Source organism: Capricornis sumatraensis, chromosome 12, assembly GCF_032405125.1.
Source record: "Capricornis sumatraensis isolate serow.1 chromosome 12, serow.2, whole genome shotgun sequence".
Lineage (NCBI taxonomy): Eukaryota > Metazoa > Chordata > Mammalia > Artiodactyla > Bovidae > Capricornis > Capricornis sumatraensis.
The window spans coordinates 34603841-34621284 of NC_091080.1; the positions used below are offsets into that span (position 1 = coordinate 34603841).

General features: G+C 41.0%; 1 protein-coding gene across 1 annotated transcript; it reads right to left on the reverse strand.

Annotated features, from left to right (window-relative positions):
- Nucleotides 1-7551: 7551 nt before the first annotated feature.
- RFXAP (regulatory factor X associated protein) lies at nt 7552-16376 on the reverse strand. Its single transcript, XM_068984350.1, has 4 exons — nt 16270-16376; nt 15469-16117; nt 11293-11400; nt 7552-8945 (listed from the first exon to the last, which is right to left on the reverse strand). Exons 1-4 carry the CDS (start codon nt 16374-16376, stop codon nt 8835-8837), a joined length of 975 nt encoding a protein of 324 aa, XP_068840451.1. The 3' UTR covers nt 7552-8834.
- Nucleotides 16377-17444: the final 1068 nt, after the last annotated feature.

Sequence of the window (17444 nt, forward strand, 5' to 3'; positions counted from 1 at the left end):
TTAAGGATTTAATGGCCAAACTATATGACAAATTACATGATCTTGGCATATGTTAAGTTCAAATTAATGTAAAACAAACTAACAAAAAAGAAACTCTAAGTCATGTTTTTTTATTATAGCTAGGCCTGAATTATCCTTCAAATGCACACTTACACTGTTATCTGATTGTTTATAATAAAGAATACTGTACCTAAATGTCTTTTGGCTCATTATTCCCTGCAAACCTCATAGAAGGATTCGTTGTATGAGTCCTTAAGATGATCTTATACAATCCTGTTTTGCAAATGGGATTTTTTGAAATCCAACATCCTATAGAGAAATTAGGTAATAGTTTTGAATTAAACATCTTAGAATAACTGGCATTAAATATAGAACCTTGGAGGGGGAGGGATAAATTAGGAGGTTGGGATTAACACATACACACTACTGTATATAAAGTAGAAAAAAATATAGAACCGTGAAGATATTTTGCAGTAATTTTAGAAAGGATATGCATAGAAGCTTTTTTTCCTGTATATTAGCAAATATTAAGTGATATTACAGTATATGGGAATGAACAATTACTGTAAACATCTGTGCACTGCTATATAGTACCTGTTAGAAAAGTGTTAAAGGCAACTCAGGAAAAATGAAGATGGAATCCAGGAGGAATATGAAAATATCTAAAAATGAAAATTTTCTGTTCTCGCCATTAAATTTCCTTCCAGTCTAAATGAGGGGGTGGGGGTGGGGGGAGGTAGAATATGTAAGTATTTTGCAAAAACTTGGTCTTTTATTAACTTAAGTTCCCTTTATTCAAAAGAAATATTTTGTGGAATTCCACAATGTAAACAGATGAAAGACAAGCTATTCTGGTTCCACACAGAGGAGGGTTCGGTCAGTTTAGTCGCCTAGACATGTCCGACTCTGTGACCCCATGGACTGAAGCAAGCCAGGCATTGCTATCCATCACCAACTCCCGGAGCTTGCTCACACTCATGCCCATTGAGTCAATGATGCCATCCAACCATCTCATCTTACTTAAGCTGGAAGTTTATGGAGAGCAGTGATTGTTTCTTGCTTGTCTTTGCATCTCCTATTTTTCCTGCCCCTGTTCTTGCATCCAAAACTTGGTACTGGCACTTCAACCACAAACTAGTACATATTTTAAAATATACCATTGTATAGACATAAAATATTTTCTTTAAACATTAGCCTATCTAAGAGACAGAATATTTTCATTAGCCTAGAAACTTGCACATATTCACTTATTAGATAATTCTTGAGCATCAGCTACTACCAGGCAGGCACTGTAGATAACAATGACAGATGACAGTTTCTGCCTTAAAGAAACTTCCAAGTCTGTGGAGGAAGATGAACAAGTAAACTGATAAAGGTCAGTGTGCTCTCAGCTGCAACAGGCTGCTGGAGGGCCTAGCAATGAGATCTCCACCAGGCCTGGGTGTGTACCCCGGAAGGTTTCTGGGCTGATCCACCTTGCCTTCCTTCCCACTGGTTCCCATTAGCAAGGCTCCCAGACATTTCTAGACCAGCTTAGGTGCCCAATCTCTATGCCCACATCATAATTTGTGCTCATCAACGATCCACTATCAATCCCTATACCATACTGTCTTCTTGTCTATCCATCTCTACAAGGCTGGGAACTTTTTAAAGGCAAGGATTCGATCTATCTGTGTTCAGCATTTTCCAGCTGTTGTTTGTTTAGAAAGGCATTTGGGGTTCCGATTATGAAGGCAGAAATGGTATTTGTTTCCAATTCTCCTTTTTTAAAATCAGCAATTATTTAATTTCTTCTCAAAAATAATCGCAAGCTTCCAACTGCATATCAGGTGACCATGCTGCAGCTGGTGGGGAAGAGAGAAGCATGCTTAAGACTTAGTTTGCAAATACTCAGCTGCACAGTAGTAGCCAAGGAAAGGCAGCTTTGACAGTTAAAACTGTTAAAATCATTTCTGTTCTAAGCATTTATTTCAGAATGTGAATTTGAGTAAAGAACCATTAAGAATTCTCATAGAACAAGTCGACACGGAGTATAAAGAAGATAATAGTTCTGGACGTTTATCTCTGTATGATCATCATAGATGGTTCTATTATTTGCATATATCTGATAAAAATGTTAACTGTGGCTTCAGATTTACTCCAGTAACCTGAAAGATGATGTTAAGATGGAGTAAATATAATGAAAATTATATTCATGGTTGTTTTAAGCCCCAAATTACACCTGCATGCAGTATGTTATTTGGAGATAATGTTTGCAAGTGGCAGGCTGGATTCTCTCTGGCCTCATCATTTAGAAAGAAAAAAAACTAAACATTCTCAAAATAACCCACTGATGGTTAATGAAGTTGTCTGTAGAGAGATGCTTAGGAGTAGGGGTCAGAAGACTTTGTATCCAGGGCCAGACAGTAAAAATGTTCAGCTTTGCAGGCCATATGACCTTCATGTCTGTTGTAACTACATAATTCTGCCACCACAGTGCAAAAGCCGCCATAAACTTTGTATGTGGCCAGGGGTGGCTCTGTGCCAATGAAATCTTACAGATGTCAAAATCTGAATTTCATGTAATTTTCACATGTCATGAGATGATTTTTCTTTTGGTTTTCTGTTAAAAAATGTAAAAACTATTCTTAGCCTGTGGCAGTACAGAAACAAACTGTGGGTTGGATCTCGCCTGGAGTGGGCTCCCAGTTTGCTGAGACCTGAGGATAAGGCATCTTGAATGTTACCAACCACAGCTGTGGTCTCATCTGAATGCCTCCTCAGGGAGGCATTAAGCCTGACCACCAGAAGCCCTCTGGTAAGTTCAGCTAATGCTTAACACTATTGCGGGGGGAGGCGATTATTGTAAGCCACTATGCTTCAGGGTGGTGTGCTAGGTAACTGACCCAGTCGCCATCAATGTGTGGAATGCTCATGCAGCTCTGTCTCTGGTTCGTCCTGAACCCTCAGGTGGGAGGAGCAGCTTCTTGTCACAAAGTGCAGGCAAGCCTGTTTGGAAGCACCTGTAATTTGTGATACAATTGCTATTTTGGTTCTGAACACTACCCTGGCTCCATCTGCTCTGCCTGTGCAACAGCTGTTTAAGAGATCTGTGTTCAAAATACTCCTCTTTTTCAGGCTCTGTGGGAAGGCTTGCCAGTTTGGTTGCTAGGGGTTAAGCATTCAATTCCTGCCTCCTGTTACTAACACCAGAGGTGAGCCCTGGCATTGCCTAGTGAGGGCACAGTGCAGGCAGTTAGGCAGCACTGGCCTCTAAGGACCCACGTGGTGGGGAGCACCACAGTGATCCCAGGCTTCATCTTGCGGCTGGAGAAGAGGCAAGAGCCCAGCGCTCTGCTGGCCCCAAAACACCCAGCCCTCCTCTCCAAACTGGGTACCTGTGAGTTACTCGGTGAGTCTCGGTTTTAAATTCTCATTGCCCTTCAGAATAGGCAGTGCCTGGCCTGGGCAGGGGCTGTGGTCATTTTCCAATCGCTAACAAAGCAGGAAATGTTCAAGGTCTTCGATGGACTTTATACACCATTTAAAGAGAGTGAATGTCTGCAACTAGGGAGCAAAGGGCAATTCTGATGGTTGCTGGTGCTAAAGGGGTGAACAGGAAAAAGAAAAGACACAGGAAACATGGCCATGTGGTATTTGGGCATGAAGAGAGAAAGGTACCTGGATAACGGAGGGAGGCTTGGCTTTTCTCACACTGGCAGACCCCTGACCCCAGGAGGGTCCACTCACTGGCACAAAAAGCAGGGTGTCCGAGCCCTGAAGGGTCTTTTAGGAAGAAAAAGCCAAGCATCACAGGAGCCTGGAAACAGGGTCCCTGAGTATGACTTGGAGCTTCCATACTGGCAGACAACTTTGGGTGATCTTAGAAAAATACTGCTTTCTTGAAGACTCATTTTCTGAAAGGAAATAATGCTGTCACAATTACCGTCACCTGCCACCCACAAAGATGATCCTAATCAACATGACGGTGAAGTACACCTAACTACATGTATTTTATTTAATATGATATATAATTTTGTGCAAATATCTGATGTTAATATACCCTGCTCCTTATTAGATTTTCAAAGGCAACTGCTATAAAATGTTAACAGTGGACAGTGATCTCCAACCAAAGATAGTAAACGACCCAGACTTCAATTATAAGAGAGGAAAACAAATAGAAAATCTCACTAGTCGTAACTTCTTTTGTGCTTGTTTTCCTTAGTTCTCTGATTTGGCTTTCCTGCTGAATATACTCTTGGGCCCTTTTAAGCCCAAACTACAAACAGCTCATGAAAATTAGTATCTGTGCTCAATGAATACCTTGTAAGAAAGGCTGCATATATCTCTATATCACTAGAGTAAAGCTCGGAGAAGGCGATGGCACCCGACTCCAGTACTATTGCCTGGAAAATCCCATGGATGGAGGAGCCTGGTGGGCTGCTGTCCATGGGATCGCAAAGAGTCGGACACGACTGAGCGACTTCACTTTCACTCACTGGAGAAGGAAATGGCAACCCACTCCAGTGTTCTTGCCTGGAGAATCCCAGGGATGGGGGAGGCTGGTGGGCTGCCATCTATGGAGTCACACAGACTCGGACACGACTGAAGCGACTTAGCAGCAGCAGCAGAGTCAAGCTATGAATAGAAAGCATCATTTAATTTGCTGCAGTTTATAATAATAAAAGCTTACCTTTGCTGCATTAGAATAATACAAACGATTATTTGGAGGGTGGAGCAATATATCATAAGAACAGGGAATGTAGTCCATGTCCTGATTAGAAGATGAGATCAAGTCACCAAATTATTAAACATGTCAAGTATTTTCACTAAAAAGTTCTGAAAATATTAAGCTTAAACTCAGTAAAAGCAGCATTTTAATTAGTATTTTAATCATAATTTTTTCCTATAGTGAAACAAGTCTGCTCAACAAATTAGAGTTCAATCATAAGCTAGACTATCTGAACGCAGGTCTTATGTATGCACCATTCAACAGCATCTGTAATCATGATTATAATACTCATTTTCATAGCTACATAAAGTTAGAAACTGAGGGGGTAATGATGACAGGAATACTAAAATTTCCATGTCGATTAGTTACACAAAGGAAATCAGGACTATGTGCCATATAGCCATACTAATTGTATTTTCTAATTCTAGAAAAAGAAACAAGTTTTAAATCAACAATCATGTCAAAGATCCCAAATTGAGACCTTTTAAACCAAAAGCCATAAAAGAAGTGTCAGATATGTCCAAATATTCAAAACTTGAAAGCTTGCATGGGCAAAAGATACCATAAAAAGGTAAATAAACCAATGTTAGACATGAAAAAAAGAAATAAAAATGACACAGGGTTCATTTTTGTAACAGTCACCAGACTTTTTTGCACATTTTAGGAAAAAAGAAGGCTAATGGAAAAAATAGACAAAGAGACAAAAGATAGGACTAGCTAATTCAGAGAAGAGCCAAATCTAAGTAGCCAACAAGCATAGGAAAAGGTTCTCAAATTTACCAGCATTCATGGAAACGCTAGTAAATCCAACGGTCAGCAATAATATGGCTATCAGAAAGGCAAGAGGTAAAAAAAAAGAAGAGCAATTCCTATTGCTGGTAGCAATGAGAGGAAAATAAATTCTCCCAGGGACTTCCCTGGGTAAGACTCCATGCTCCCAATGCAGGGGGCCAGAATTCAATCCCTGATTAGGAAACTAAAATCTCACATAGATGGTAAGAAACTCTTACAGGGGACTCTCATAATAAATAAGTGCTACATATTCAGAAATAAAGATTCAGCAGTAAAAACATATTTCTATAAACTGAACTAGAAAGCCAAGAAAAAAGCACAGCCTATCTACTGTTTTCAATTTGTAATAGGACTTCAGTTTGTAGTCAAAACAAAAACATTTTGGAAAGGGTCATCTGTGTGTGGTAAAAATTTAAGTATTCAAAGGATTTATTTTGATAAAAGATCTCCCAACCACTGAACACCCCCATTCTTCTACCCCATGACACCAGTGCCCCAATTTTCCTTTGCTACTTCCAATTTTGCATATGAGCTTGCATGAGCATATAATTATACATTGACATATAATTTTGGTAACATTATTTATGATCCTTTATATTTGCCTATTCAAAACTGTAGTCCCCTCACAATTTTTGGCTAATATAATCTTTGATGGACACCTCTTTTGAAGACCATCTTGTTTGGATTAACTACTTCTGATGCAAAACATCTGTTTCATCATTTTCTTTCTTTCCCTTTCCTTTTCTGATTGCTTTTCAGCAAGTTTTGGCAGTGCACTAGAGCTGCTGGTTTGATGAGCTGAAGCAAATCCCTCTGGGTTTCTCCGAGTTGAGAGCCATCCGAGTTATTTACTTGCCACTAAATCCTACGGGCTTGTTTATTCAATCCCTCCAAATCCCACTCTTCAAGTGGAAGTCTAGGAATGGTCTTAAAACCAAGGCATTAAGAAGCTTGAGTTATTGATATACTCACTGTTACAGAGTGTTATAAAGACTGGGGCGGCTGCTAACTCATTGTAATGAGTACTGCTAGTTTCCTAGATGAAATAACCTTGTGCTCTCGGATTCTTCCTACACTTGCTCTTCAATATCATAGTGAACTCCAGTTGGCCTCATTTCTTCTCCGTTCAGCAAGAACTCTAGCTTCTATTACTGAGTACTCTCACAAAAGCAACCTAACTTCCTCTACTTCTTCCACTATATGAAGTTGAGCTCAAGCTTGCAATTTATCTTTCTTCCTCTATGCCTGCTGGAGCCCTATGAAACTGTCACCTGATTGCAGATTGCCATTATTGGTTCCCGGTTTCCAGACCGAATCTTTAATGCTGCTCATCAACCCTCTTACATACAGTATTACTGAGGATAATACTAAGATTATTGAGGATATTGGTTTGGCTGCATGTCACAGAACACTTGAATAACCATGGCAGATACAAGAAAGTCTGCCTCTCTTTCACACAGTAGTCCAAAACAGGGGATCCCAGGCTGGGATGGTGTCTCTGCTCCCTGAGGCCATCCAAGGATGCACACACAAGGCCAGTTCTCCAGATTTAAGGGATAAATAAACTCAACCCCTCAGTGGGAGGAACACTGAAGCCACGTTACAAAAGTTACACATACATGGAGGGGTAAAACAAAGTTGGGGGCAAACTGCAATAAACCTACCCCAAGTAAGTAAAAACCTTATTGTTTTTAATAATATATAAGTTCCTTTAATTCAGTTCTTACTGACCTATTACTTTATCATTTCCTCATCCTCCCATTTCACTTGAAGAAGGATAAGCTGCTTTTTAACTACAGAAGTTAACTTATACTCTAGGGGTTCAAAAAAGCTCCCAGCTCCACAAGTAAGAAAACAAGCTAACAGCGGATAACAAATGTAAATGAATTCCTCTGCATCTGGTGTAGAGCAACTGAACAACAGGATTAGTGAATCAGACAACTCAATGGTCAATTATGACTTTAATGAGTAATTCTGGTAAAAGCATTTCTGCACAGATATGCAGGTATAAAAACAGATATAAAAAGTGAACAAAAAGATTGCTTCTCTCCTTAAGGACATCTTAGAACATCCATGACTAAATTTAACTTGATATGTATTTCAGAGCTTAAAACTCAAGAGATTTTAACAACTTTCTGCACAGTTTTAACTTTGAGGCACATGCACTTATTATTCTAACATTGGAAATATTTTCTTGACATTTGATTTGGTACTCTTACTGGCAAGCTTTGCCTTTTAAAAGTTTTACTAGGAGAAAGTACAAGAAAAAAGTATCTATCCAGATTGCCCATCACTCTTGAACATTATCTAGGAATAACACAATCTTAAAATAGCTCAATTTTGAAAATCACTGACAAAAATTCTGGAGTGTTATTTTGGGGATCTGTTTTTGAAAAAGAAATGAGTATAAAAAAGTAGTTTTGTTCTGACACTGGTAAGAGGACATACGTTTGTACTGTTCACAAATTCAGTACACAAGAGTTGTTTGCTTTAAAACAGAACACTGATAGAAGCAGAGAGGCTGACTCTAGGAGGCGTACTCATTCCAGGGTACTTAGTTAATCCCCCCTGGGTTTTACCAGCACATCTTTGAGAAGAGGTGCACATCCTATTCTCAGATATTTAATAATGATCCTTTTCTTTACACATAAAAAATACACTTACCACCTTGTCAGCTCCAGTCTTAAAGGGAAAGAAAAGGTTATTATGAGAACCCAACTCTAGGTCCCCTAACTACATTTTATCAACACAAATAGCTCTCAGTGTTTCTTAAGAGGAGGGTTATTGGCACTGAGTGTAAGATAATTCTGAATTGTGGGGGACCATTCCAGACACTTAGCATTCCTGGTCCACTCACTAAAAACAGCAAGTTTTCAAGGTCACTGTGACAAAACATACCCATCCATTTGCAACTGGATGGCTGGTTGGCCCTTGGACTGCCATGGATTACCCCTTGATGAGAACCACTGAGTTAGATGACCCAAGATTAATATCTACTAACTTCATGACTTCCACAGAAAGCAACTACTGCATTATCCTCAGTAACAATAACTGAAGAGAAACACTTTGTTTTTGTTTTTTTTTTTAAAAAAAACGTTATATTTAAATGCTACTCTGGAAAGATAAGCCGATTTCTTCAATCCATGGTGATCTGAAAGGGCTAGATGCACAATGTGCAATGCTTATTTGTCTCCAAATACACACACACATTCACAGGAAAATAACTGTTTACCATCTGCTGGCATGTCTTACCCCATTTATCTGTAGTATAAAAATATGTCCATCTACTACAATGAGATAAAAAACATGTAGATCTTCTTAATAAATTTCCTCACACTGATGTTCCTGGAAACTGCTGTTGTCTTTGTTCCAAAACTTGCTGATTTAATAGCTGCTGCTGTTTCTGTAAAAACTGTACCACTTCTGGACTTCTTAGTAATGACTTAAAAAGGAAAAAGAGAAAATACGTTTATTAGTAGCAGTATTCTTATGAGATTGTATTCATCCTATAAAATTACTCTGCTATATCCTTATACCTGATACAATATACTTACAAAAAGAATTCCTGAACTGAATTCATTTCTTCATTTGATGCACTGCAGTTAAACTTCAAATTAATAATAATAAAATCTGGTATCATGCATCAAATACTAAAATCTAAAACTCATGCGGGAAGCCTGATTTTATTGGTGACTTTGCACACAAAGGAAATGCTTTTATGATATGCCAGCATGTATACTCTTTATAAAACCTAAGGGCCAAGAAAAGCGCTGGCCCAAGATTACAGCAAGGGCAAAAAAAAAAAAAAAAAAAAGACATGAAAAGATACCCCATGTAAATATGGCAGTTAAATTCCACTTTAGAAACATATACATTTTTGACAAGTACTGGAGCTCAAGTTCCTCCCACTAGCTCACTAAGTCATTTGGAAGAAATTAAAAATGATGTATGATTGTGTGTATAGGTATGTGTGTGTAAATACAGGTATACATGTATAATAAAACTAATATTAGCACACTACCAAAACTTCAGAAAAGAAATACAACTGCTTTAAAACAACTAACAAGTTTTATACACTGACCATTTTTAAATATAGTTATACTCACATGACAAATGTAAGACTAATATGTTTTTATTAAAGTATTTATATAAATTGATAAGGAAGAAAAACCTTGAGCCTAATATACTGAACAAGATAAACCAAATAAGATGGAAGTACCATCATTAAATACTGATTTTAAAATTTAACATTACAGCATAGTATATTTCCTACTTACTAAATGCTTTTGTTTAAAATTTATTTGTAAAGACTGCTGCTGCTGCTGCTAAGTCGCTTCAGTTGTGTCTGACGCTGTGCGACCCCACAGACGACCCACCAGGCTCCTCTGTCCCTGGGATTCTCCAAGCAATACTGGAGTGGGTTGCCATCTCCTTCTCCAATGCACGCATGCCCACTAAGTCACTTCAGTCGTGTCCAGCTCTTGTAAAGACTGCCCAACCTTTATTAAGTAAATGTACAACAGTCTACTTAGCTGTTACGAGGCTACTGAACCATGAACTTGTTTAAATTACTATTTTACTATTTGTGATAAATACATTTCTGGCAATGTCCTTACGCTTGACTTTATCTCTATTTAGGGTTCAATTCCTGCATATGTCTTCACAGTAAAATGATTTCTGAGTGAAGGAATGACTATTTTAAGGACTCTTGATACAGACTGTCCAACTGCTTTCTTTGATTAATATTATAATATTATATTAGTGTTGTACTAATGTAAGCTGCCATCAGAATGAGAGTCCCTTTCATGGGAGTCCTCAACATCACGGTATGTTTTCATTTAAATAATTTTTACTTATTGAACTGTTTATTATGTGATTTTTTACTGATATGAAATACATTTCCGTATCATGTAAGGGAAGCATTTCTGCTTTTTTCTGTTTATATATTTTTTGCAATGTATTGAGGTCAAAATTTTTCTTCATCAATCTGTATGACAAAAATGTCAACCTTATCAAACATCATTTTTTATATATTTGTTGCAACTCTTTTTCCTGTTATTTCCAGGTTTGCATTTTTATTTTTATGCTGCTGTTTTTTTTACTACAGTATTCATTTTTATGTTGCTAAAAGTCATGTATGGATATGAGAATTGGACTATAAAGAAGGCTGAGCACCAAAGAATTGATGCTTTTGAAATGTGGTGCTGGAGAAGACTCTTGAGAGTCCCATGGACTGCAAGGAGATCCAACCAGTACATCCTAAAGCAGTCCTGGGTGTTCATTGGAAGGACTGATGTTGAAGCTGAAACTCCAATAGTTTGGCCACCTGATGAGAAGAGCTGAATCATTTGAAAAGACCCTGAGGCTGGGAAAGATTGAGGGCAGGAGAAGAAGGGGACAACAGAGGATGAGATGGTTGGATGGCATCACCAACTCGATGGACATGGGTTTGGGTGGACTCCAGGAGACGGTGATGGACAGGGAGGGATGAACCGCGTGCTGCGGTTCATGGGGTCACAAAGAGTCAGACACGACTGAGCAACTGAACAAACTGAACTGAAATTATATTTTCTCTGTAATTTTGTCTTTATGAGATTCCAGTGTATACTGGCAGCGGCTCAGTTCTGTTGGGGACCAGTTTAACACAGTATCACAATTATAAACTGACAACCAGTTTAAAACCACAATTTTAAACTGATAACCAGTTTAAAAATCTCAAAAGTTGAACAGTTCCATTTATAACAAACAAATGTGTTAGGTTTGGAACTACTGTACAAACAGATATTTACCAGTCTTTTTTGATTTAACACTTGTTCTAAAAGAGTAGGTCTTGCAGGTCGATCTCCAAAAGATCCCGTTTTTTGTTTTACAATGGAGAGTATGTTGTCTGCACTTTCCTGGGATAAAAGATAAAATGCAAATAGGATTAAGAATTGATATAATAATTCATGATTACAGGCATTTCAGTGATGCTTTGCTTCTCTTCCTTCTTGCCCAGTTTCTGGGAGCCTTTGGGAAAGTCCCTCTTTAAGTCACTAGGCCACGTGCTGACAGTTAATTTTATATAACACGGCTCACTCCCTCACCCTCCAGGATTTCCAACCTGGGATCTTCAGTCTCCAGAAGTTCTCAAAAATCAACAGAGGAGCACGGGTAGAGGAAGGGGACCTATTTTAATAGCTGTGAGCGATTTTCAATATTACAAAACAATGCCAAGTGGAAAAGGAACACTTTCTTCAGATATAGCTATCCAGGTCAAACCATCTGCCTGCCTTTGGATGGAACAGGTGAACTCAAAGGCCATTTATATAGTGCTAATGAAACACTCTTTACTGCTTTTTTTGCCCAACAAAACAACAAACACCACCAACCAAAAAAATGGGGTGGGCAGTAAAATATTACTTAAAGAAAAGCCACTGATACGCAAAAATTTCAAAATCTGGAAGTCATCAGGAGAAAAATGACAAACTGGCTTTGAAAAGACTTGGAAGCACTGGTGTAAGTAATTTCCTGCCACTGGTATAAACAAAACAGGTAGCCCTGAAATCACAACATACCCTGAGGCATCCTTACTCAAAATCAGCAGCACTTACTACCAACTATGTTGCCCCAGTTACCTGGTGAAGTGAAGTGAAGTCGCTCAGTAGTGTCCGACCCTCAGCGACCCCATGGACTGCAGCCCACCAGGGTCCTCCGTCCATGGGATTTTCCAGGCACGAGTACTGGAGTGGGGTGCCATTAGTAGGACCTTAAATACTTACAATTTTCCTGGCCAACAAAATGTTAAGTTTACTGAAACATTCTGACTCTTATAAAACGCTGGCCACATACAAAAGTTCTGACAAATATAAAGTCACGTAAGCCATGCCTTCTATAAATTTACCCTTATTCTGCTCTTCATCTAAAGAGCATTTAGATGTTAAGCTGTTTTTTTCTCTTGACCTTTTTTTTTTTTTTTTTCACATTTCCAATTTTATTTATTTTTGGCCATGCCATGTGGGATCTTAGTTCCCCAGCCAGGGATCAAATCCATGCTCCCTGCATTGGGAGTGCAGAGTCTTAACCACTGCACCACCAGGGAAGTCCTTTGACTTTCTTTCTACTGGCTTCTGAGTTATTTATTAGAATATTCACCTTATCTCTTTCACTATGAGAAGTTTACCAATCTAATGTTAAAAAAAATTCAATCCATAAACATTTTAAGCCTCACCAAAAAAAAAAAAAAACCCCAAACCCACACACCTGTAAAAAGAAGACTCTGATACTCAGAGAAAACAAAAATAATTTCTTTCTCTCTCGCCATAAGATTAACTACTTATGGGACTAATTCATCCTTATGTACACTAGAAATGGGATGCTGAAATTGACAGTGGAGTTCCCTTATTCTCACCACCTCACACACATCACTGTGCATTAACACATTCAGAATGTCAGTAACATAAAATCATAGAAGCTTGTAGTGAAAATAACCTTCAGTCATCCAGTCCTAACTTCTGCAAGTGCTGGAATTATAGAAATCTTCAACACTTTTTGTTCTAAGGAGTTACCATCTTTTGAGGCTACCCATCCTGAATATTCATTGGAAGGACTGATGCTGAAGCTGAAACTCCAATACTTTGGCCACCTGATGCAAAGAACTGACCCATTGGAAAAGACCCTGATGCTTGGAGAGACTGAAGATGGGAGGAGAAGGGAACAACAGAGGATGAGATGGGTGGATGGCATCACCGACTCAATGGACATGAGTTTGAGTAAACTCCGGAAGTTGGTGATGGACAGGGAGGCCTGGCGTGCTGCAGTTCATGGGGGTCGCAGAGTCAGACACGACTGAGCAACTGAACTGAACTGATTTGGTTTTGCGTAATTAACATTTAGGTGGCATTTCCTTAGGTTGGGCTGAAACACACAACCCCTGTAACTCACCTGAGTCCCGGTTACTTCAGAACTATGCAAAATATCTCTACTGCTTCTTCCAAATGATAGCCTTCTTAGACATTTTATGATAATGCTCAATCCCACAGGTCACTGCTTTAATCCCTGGCTCCTTTCTGTGTCATTCACACAGCACCATTTTTAGATACATGGACTAAACATTATATATATCTGTTCCTCATTTAACCTTGATTTGTGTCAGGAACATTGATTTTTTTTTTTTTAAGGAATACTGATTTTTAAATACCTTAATTTCTAATCTTGCTGCTCATACTATGGCAGCACACCCCGTCACCACCTACCAGTCCTTCTATAGCTATCTCCTAAAAATCTCTTCATCTAGAGGCCCTTGACTTTAACCCACACCATTACAATAGGAGTCCTTCTTACTGTCTAACTAGGAACTTTCTTTTGAAGCCTCCAAATTCAAATCCCACTGCCTGGCATTCAGTATCATAAAAAAAAACTGGCTTCAAACTCTTTCCAAATTTATCTTTTGTCAATTTTCCACACAGATAATCCACTTTAGCTAGAAAGGTCCCCTTGTTGTCTTCCGAAAAGTAGCTCCTGTATTCCCACTTCTCCTTCCTTTACTAAGACGTGCTTCTCTTTCTTTTTACCATCAAAATTCTAGGGAAGCGGGATAGCATGCGGATAAGACTGAAGGTTCTAGAACCAGACTGCTTGGGTCTGAGTACTTGCTGGCTGCATGATTTGGGCCAAGTTACTTAACCTCTCTTTGCCTCAGTTTCCACTTAGGGAAAGTAAAGTATCTATCTCACTGCTGAAGGGGTGAGACTCCATTTATAGCTGAGCACTGTGCCTGGCATCTAAGACACTTAGCTGATTAAACACAAACTGTTAGCCGTCCTTTCTAGCTTATACTGAGTTGTATTTTCTCTGCAAAGCCTTTCTAGAATATCTCAGCCTACAGTGATCTATCCTCTCCACTGCTAAAGAAAGCAGCACTTATAGTTGGCCCTTATTGTATCCTGACTGTTCCCGTTAGTTCTTTGCTTTACACTGAGTTCAACAAAGACTTAGAACTCCCGATTCCTCAAACTGATAGTATCCTTTAAGTAAATGGCTATTATTCGTTGCATATAGCAGTTCTCTTTCCTAAGAAATCATGCAAGTTATTTCAGAATAGGAAAAAATTTAAGTTTCTTCTTGTAGGGGGTGAAAGGAGAGATTCTAATTCAGGTATCTACTTGCCTTTTATGTATTTTCCTCAAACTGTAGGTGTAAATGCTTGACAATTAAGAAAAAGAAAAAGAAAGTGGTTACAGGTAAAACATTTCCTTCCTGAAAAGAAGTGTATCATCTCATTCTGTAAAGAATTCTGAAGTGAATGAGTACCTTTGGAACAAACAGAGGGTCAAATGACTACCCTTACTTTCATTCTTGAATAAGGGAGATGCTTATTTACTGAGAACTGGAGTATTAAGAATAAAGTTAACTGAGAGAAAGACACTGAGAACAGAACTAAGCACTATTAATAAGATCAGAGTACTGAGATAAGATTAAGAATATAACACAAAGAATACTAACAAAAGTACTCTTTTTTCCACTTTAGCTAGTGGAAAGGTGCTGAGAACAGGGTACTCAGATTAGGTATACTTAAGAAAAGGATACTGAGAATAGGGTAGTAAAAAAAGGAAGAGATTACCTTCTCTAAAGGACCGATTTCAGTTGGGTTCCTATCTCTTTGCCTGCTCCTCCAGTGATGAATCAGCTCAATTTACTACCTGACCTTCCAGCCCATATCCCAGATCTTTGCAATTACAGCTTTGCTACCATGTCACACCATTTTCATTGAGATTTACTCATCTCTACAAGGGTGTACCAAAACTGTTCAGGCTTTGCCTACGTTTGCATAAACTTGAGGGCAAGCCCTCGCTAACTTTCAGCCACAAGTCCAGCCACGGAAACCTGGCCCCTTTGGGAGCCTGTGGGCAGGCGCTGGAGCTGCGACCTGCGGCAGGAATTGGGTCTTTTTTTCACCTCACACTCCCCCAGACCCCAGGCCATACCTCCAGTTTGACGTTTCCTGAGCTGCCAGCCGTGGCGGCCCCACCGCAGTTCAGGGCCTGGTCGCTTTTCTTCTTCTTGTACTTGTCTTTGTACATCTTGTTGCGGTGTTTCTTGCACATCCACGGCTTGCGCTGCTTGGCCACCTGGCTCGTGGTCTCGCTGCAGCCCTCGTACGTGCATGTCTTGCTCAGGCCGCCGCCGCCGCCGCCACCGCTGCCCCGTCTCCGGGCTCCCCCGCCGCCGCCCTCGCCCCCCGAGTGGGTCTCCTCGTCCTCCAGATCCTCCAAACTGGCTGTGCTCTCGCCTCCTCCCGGGGGGTCCGAGGTGTCCAACAGGTCGGCCTCGTCCTCCCCCGCCTCCTCCTCGCCATCCCCCGCCACTTCGCACAGGTACCGAACGGCCTTACCGGGCCCGCCGCTGCCCCCCAGGACCGGAGCCTGCCGCAAAACGCCCTCGGCCGCGGCTTCGTCCTGCCCTCCACAGGGGTGCATCACCAGCAGCGCGAACTGCGAGCCCGCGGCGCCCGGGACGGGGGCTGGAGCCAGGGCCTGGCCCGGGGCAGGGGCGGGGGCCCCGGGGCGGAGCGCGCCGCTGAAGGCGCCCGGCCCCGCGCCTTCGGTGACACCCTGCACCTCCGTACTGCTGAGACTTAGGTGTTGGGGATCCACGATCCCGGCCTTTCAGCACCTGGCGGGCCCAACTGCACCTAGCAAACCAGCTTCCCCGGACCGCGAGGAAAACCCGACAGACGGCGCCCCACTGCGCCTGCGCATCTGCCGCCGGCGCGTGAGCGTCTCTACGCTCTGTGGCCTTCAGGGAACCCGGCGTCTCTGAAGGGTGGGGCTGAGCGGTCGCCCGAGGTGCTGACTGCGCATGTGCACTTAGCGGTGGCGGGAGATTGCCGCATCGCGCGCGCGGTCCCGCGTCTGGTAATGCGTGCCCTTGAGGTTTTGAGGAGCTGGGCCTGGCGGCGCTTTTTGACTGGAACCGACTCTGCCTAAAATGTTTGAAGCACTTTTTTTTTTTTAACTGAAACTCCACAGTGTAAATTCACATTGTTCATGAGCCTTCTTATGCGGCATCAGGACCCGCATTATAATATTTCACCCCACCCTGACAGGAATGGGAGCTGAGAGGCTGAGCTGTAGCCGTGTCACGACCAGGCCCCACTAGATAGCAGTCAGTGAAGGCAGAGGCGGCCGATGTGAAAATGGTACCATGGAGGAGAAGGAGTGAACCGGACCCGGGCCCGGATGTATTTCGGTGGAGAACTAAATGGTTTACTCTTGAAACCTTTTTCTTTCTTGGAAATTGGTTGATCATACGTGGCCTTTGGGTTTCCCAGGCGGCTCGGTGGTAAAGAATCCGCCTGCCAATGCAGGTGACAAAGGAGACTTGAGTTGGGAAGATCCTCTGGAGGAGGAAATGGCAACCGACTCCAGTATTCTTGCCTGGAAGATCCAGGGAACAGAGGAGCCTGATGGGCTACAGTCCAGGGGGTCGCAAAGAGTCGTTGGTGACTGAGGACGCACAGCTCGTGGCCTTTGCTATGACCTCTAAGGTAAGTCTTCAGTTTTCATGAACTATAGTGACGGGAATGTGTGAATAGGATTAACGAATGGCAAACGTTAAAAAGACAATGATCTGTCATTCCTACCAGCTATGCAGTTGCTGGTCACTGAATCTGGACTCAGTCAAATTGGATCCTGCCATGTCCTGAGCAAAACTTTCAGGTAGATGTGCTCTCTCCTTTTTTTTTCTTCCTGCTTCTCTAGTCAGAGTTCCCATTCCACCCATTGGAAAGGAAAGCGATGGTTACCCAACAAATGATATATCTGTTCACAGCAGAGTGTTTGGATGTTGCTATGTCTTGGTCTTAACTACATTAAAAAATTTTTTTAACACTTTATTTCTAAAAAAATTATTAACCATCATCTGAGCCTTCAGCAATTTAGTCTTTTCATGTGACTAGAGC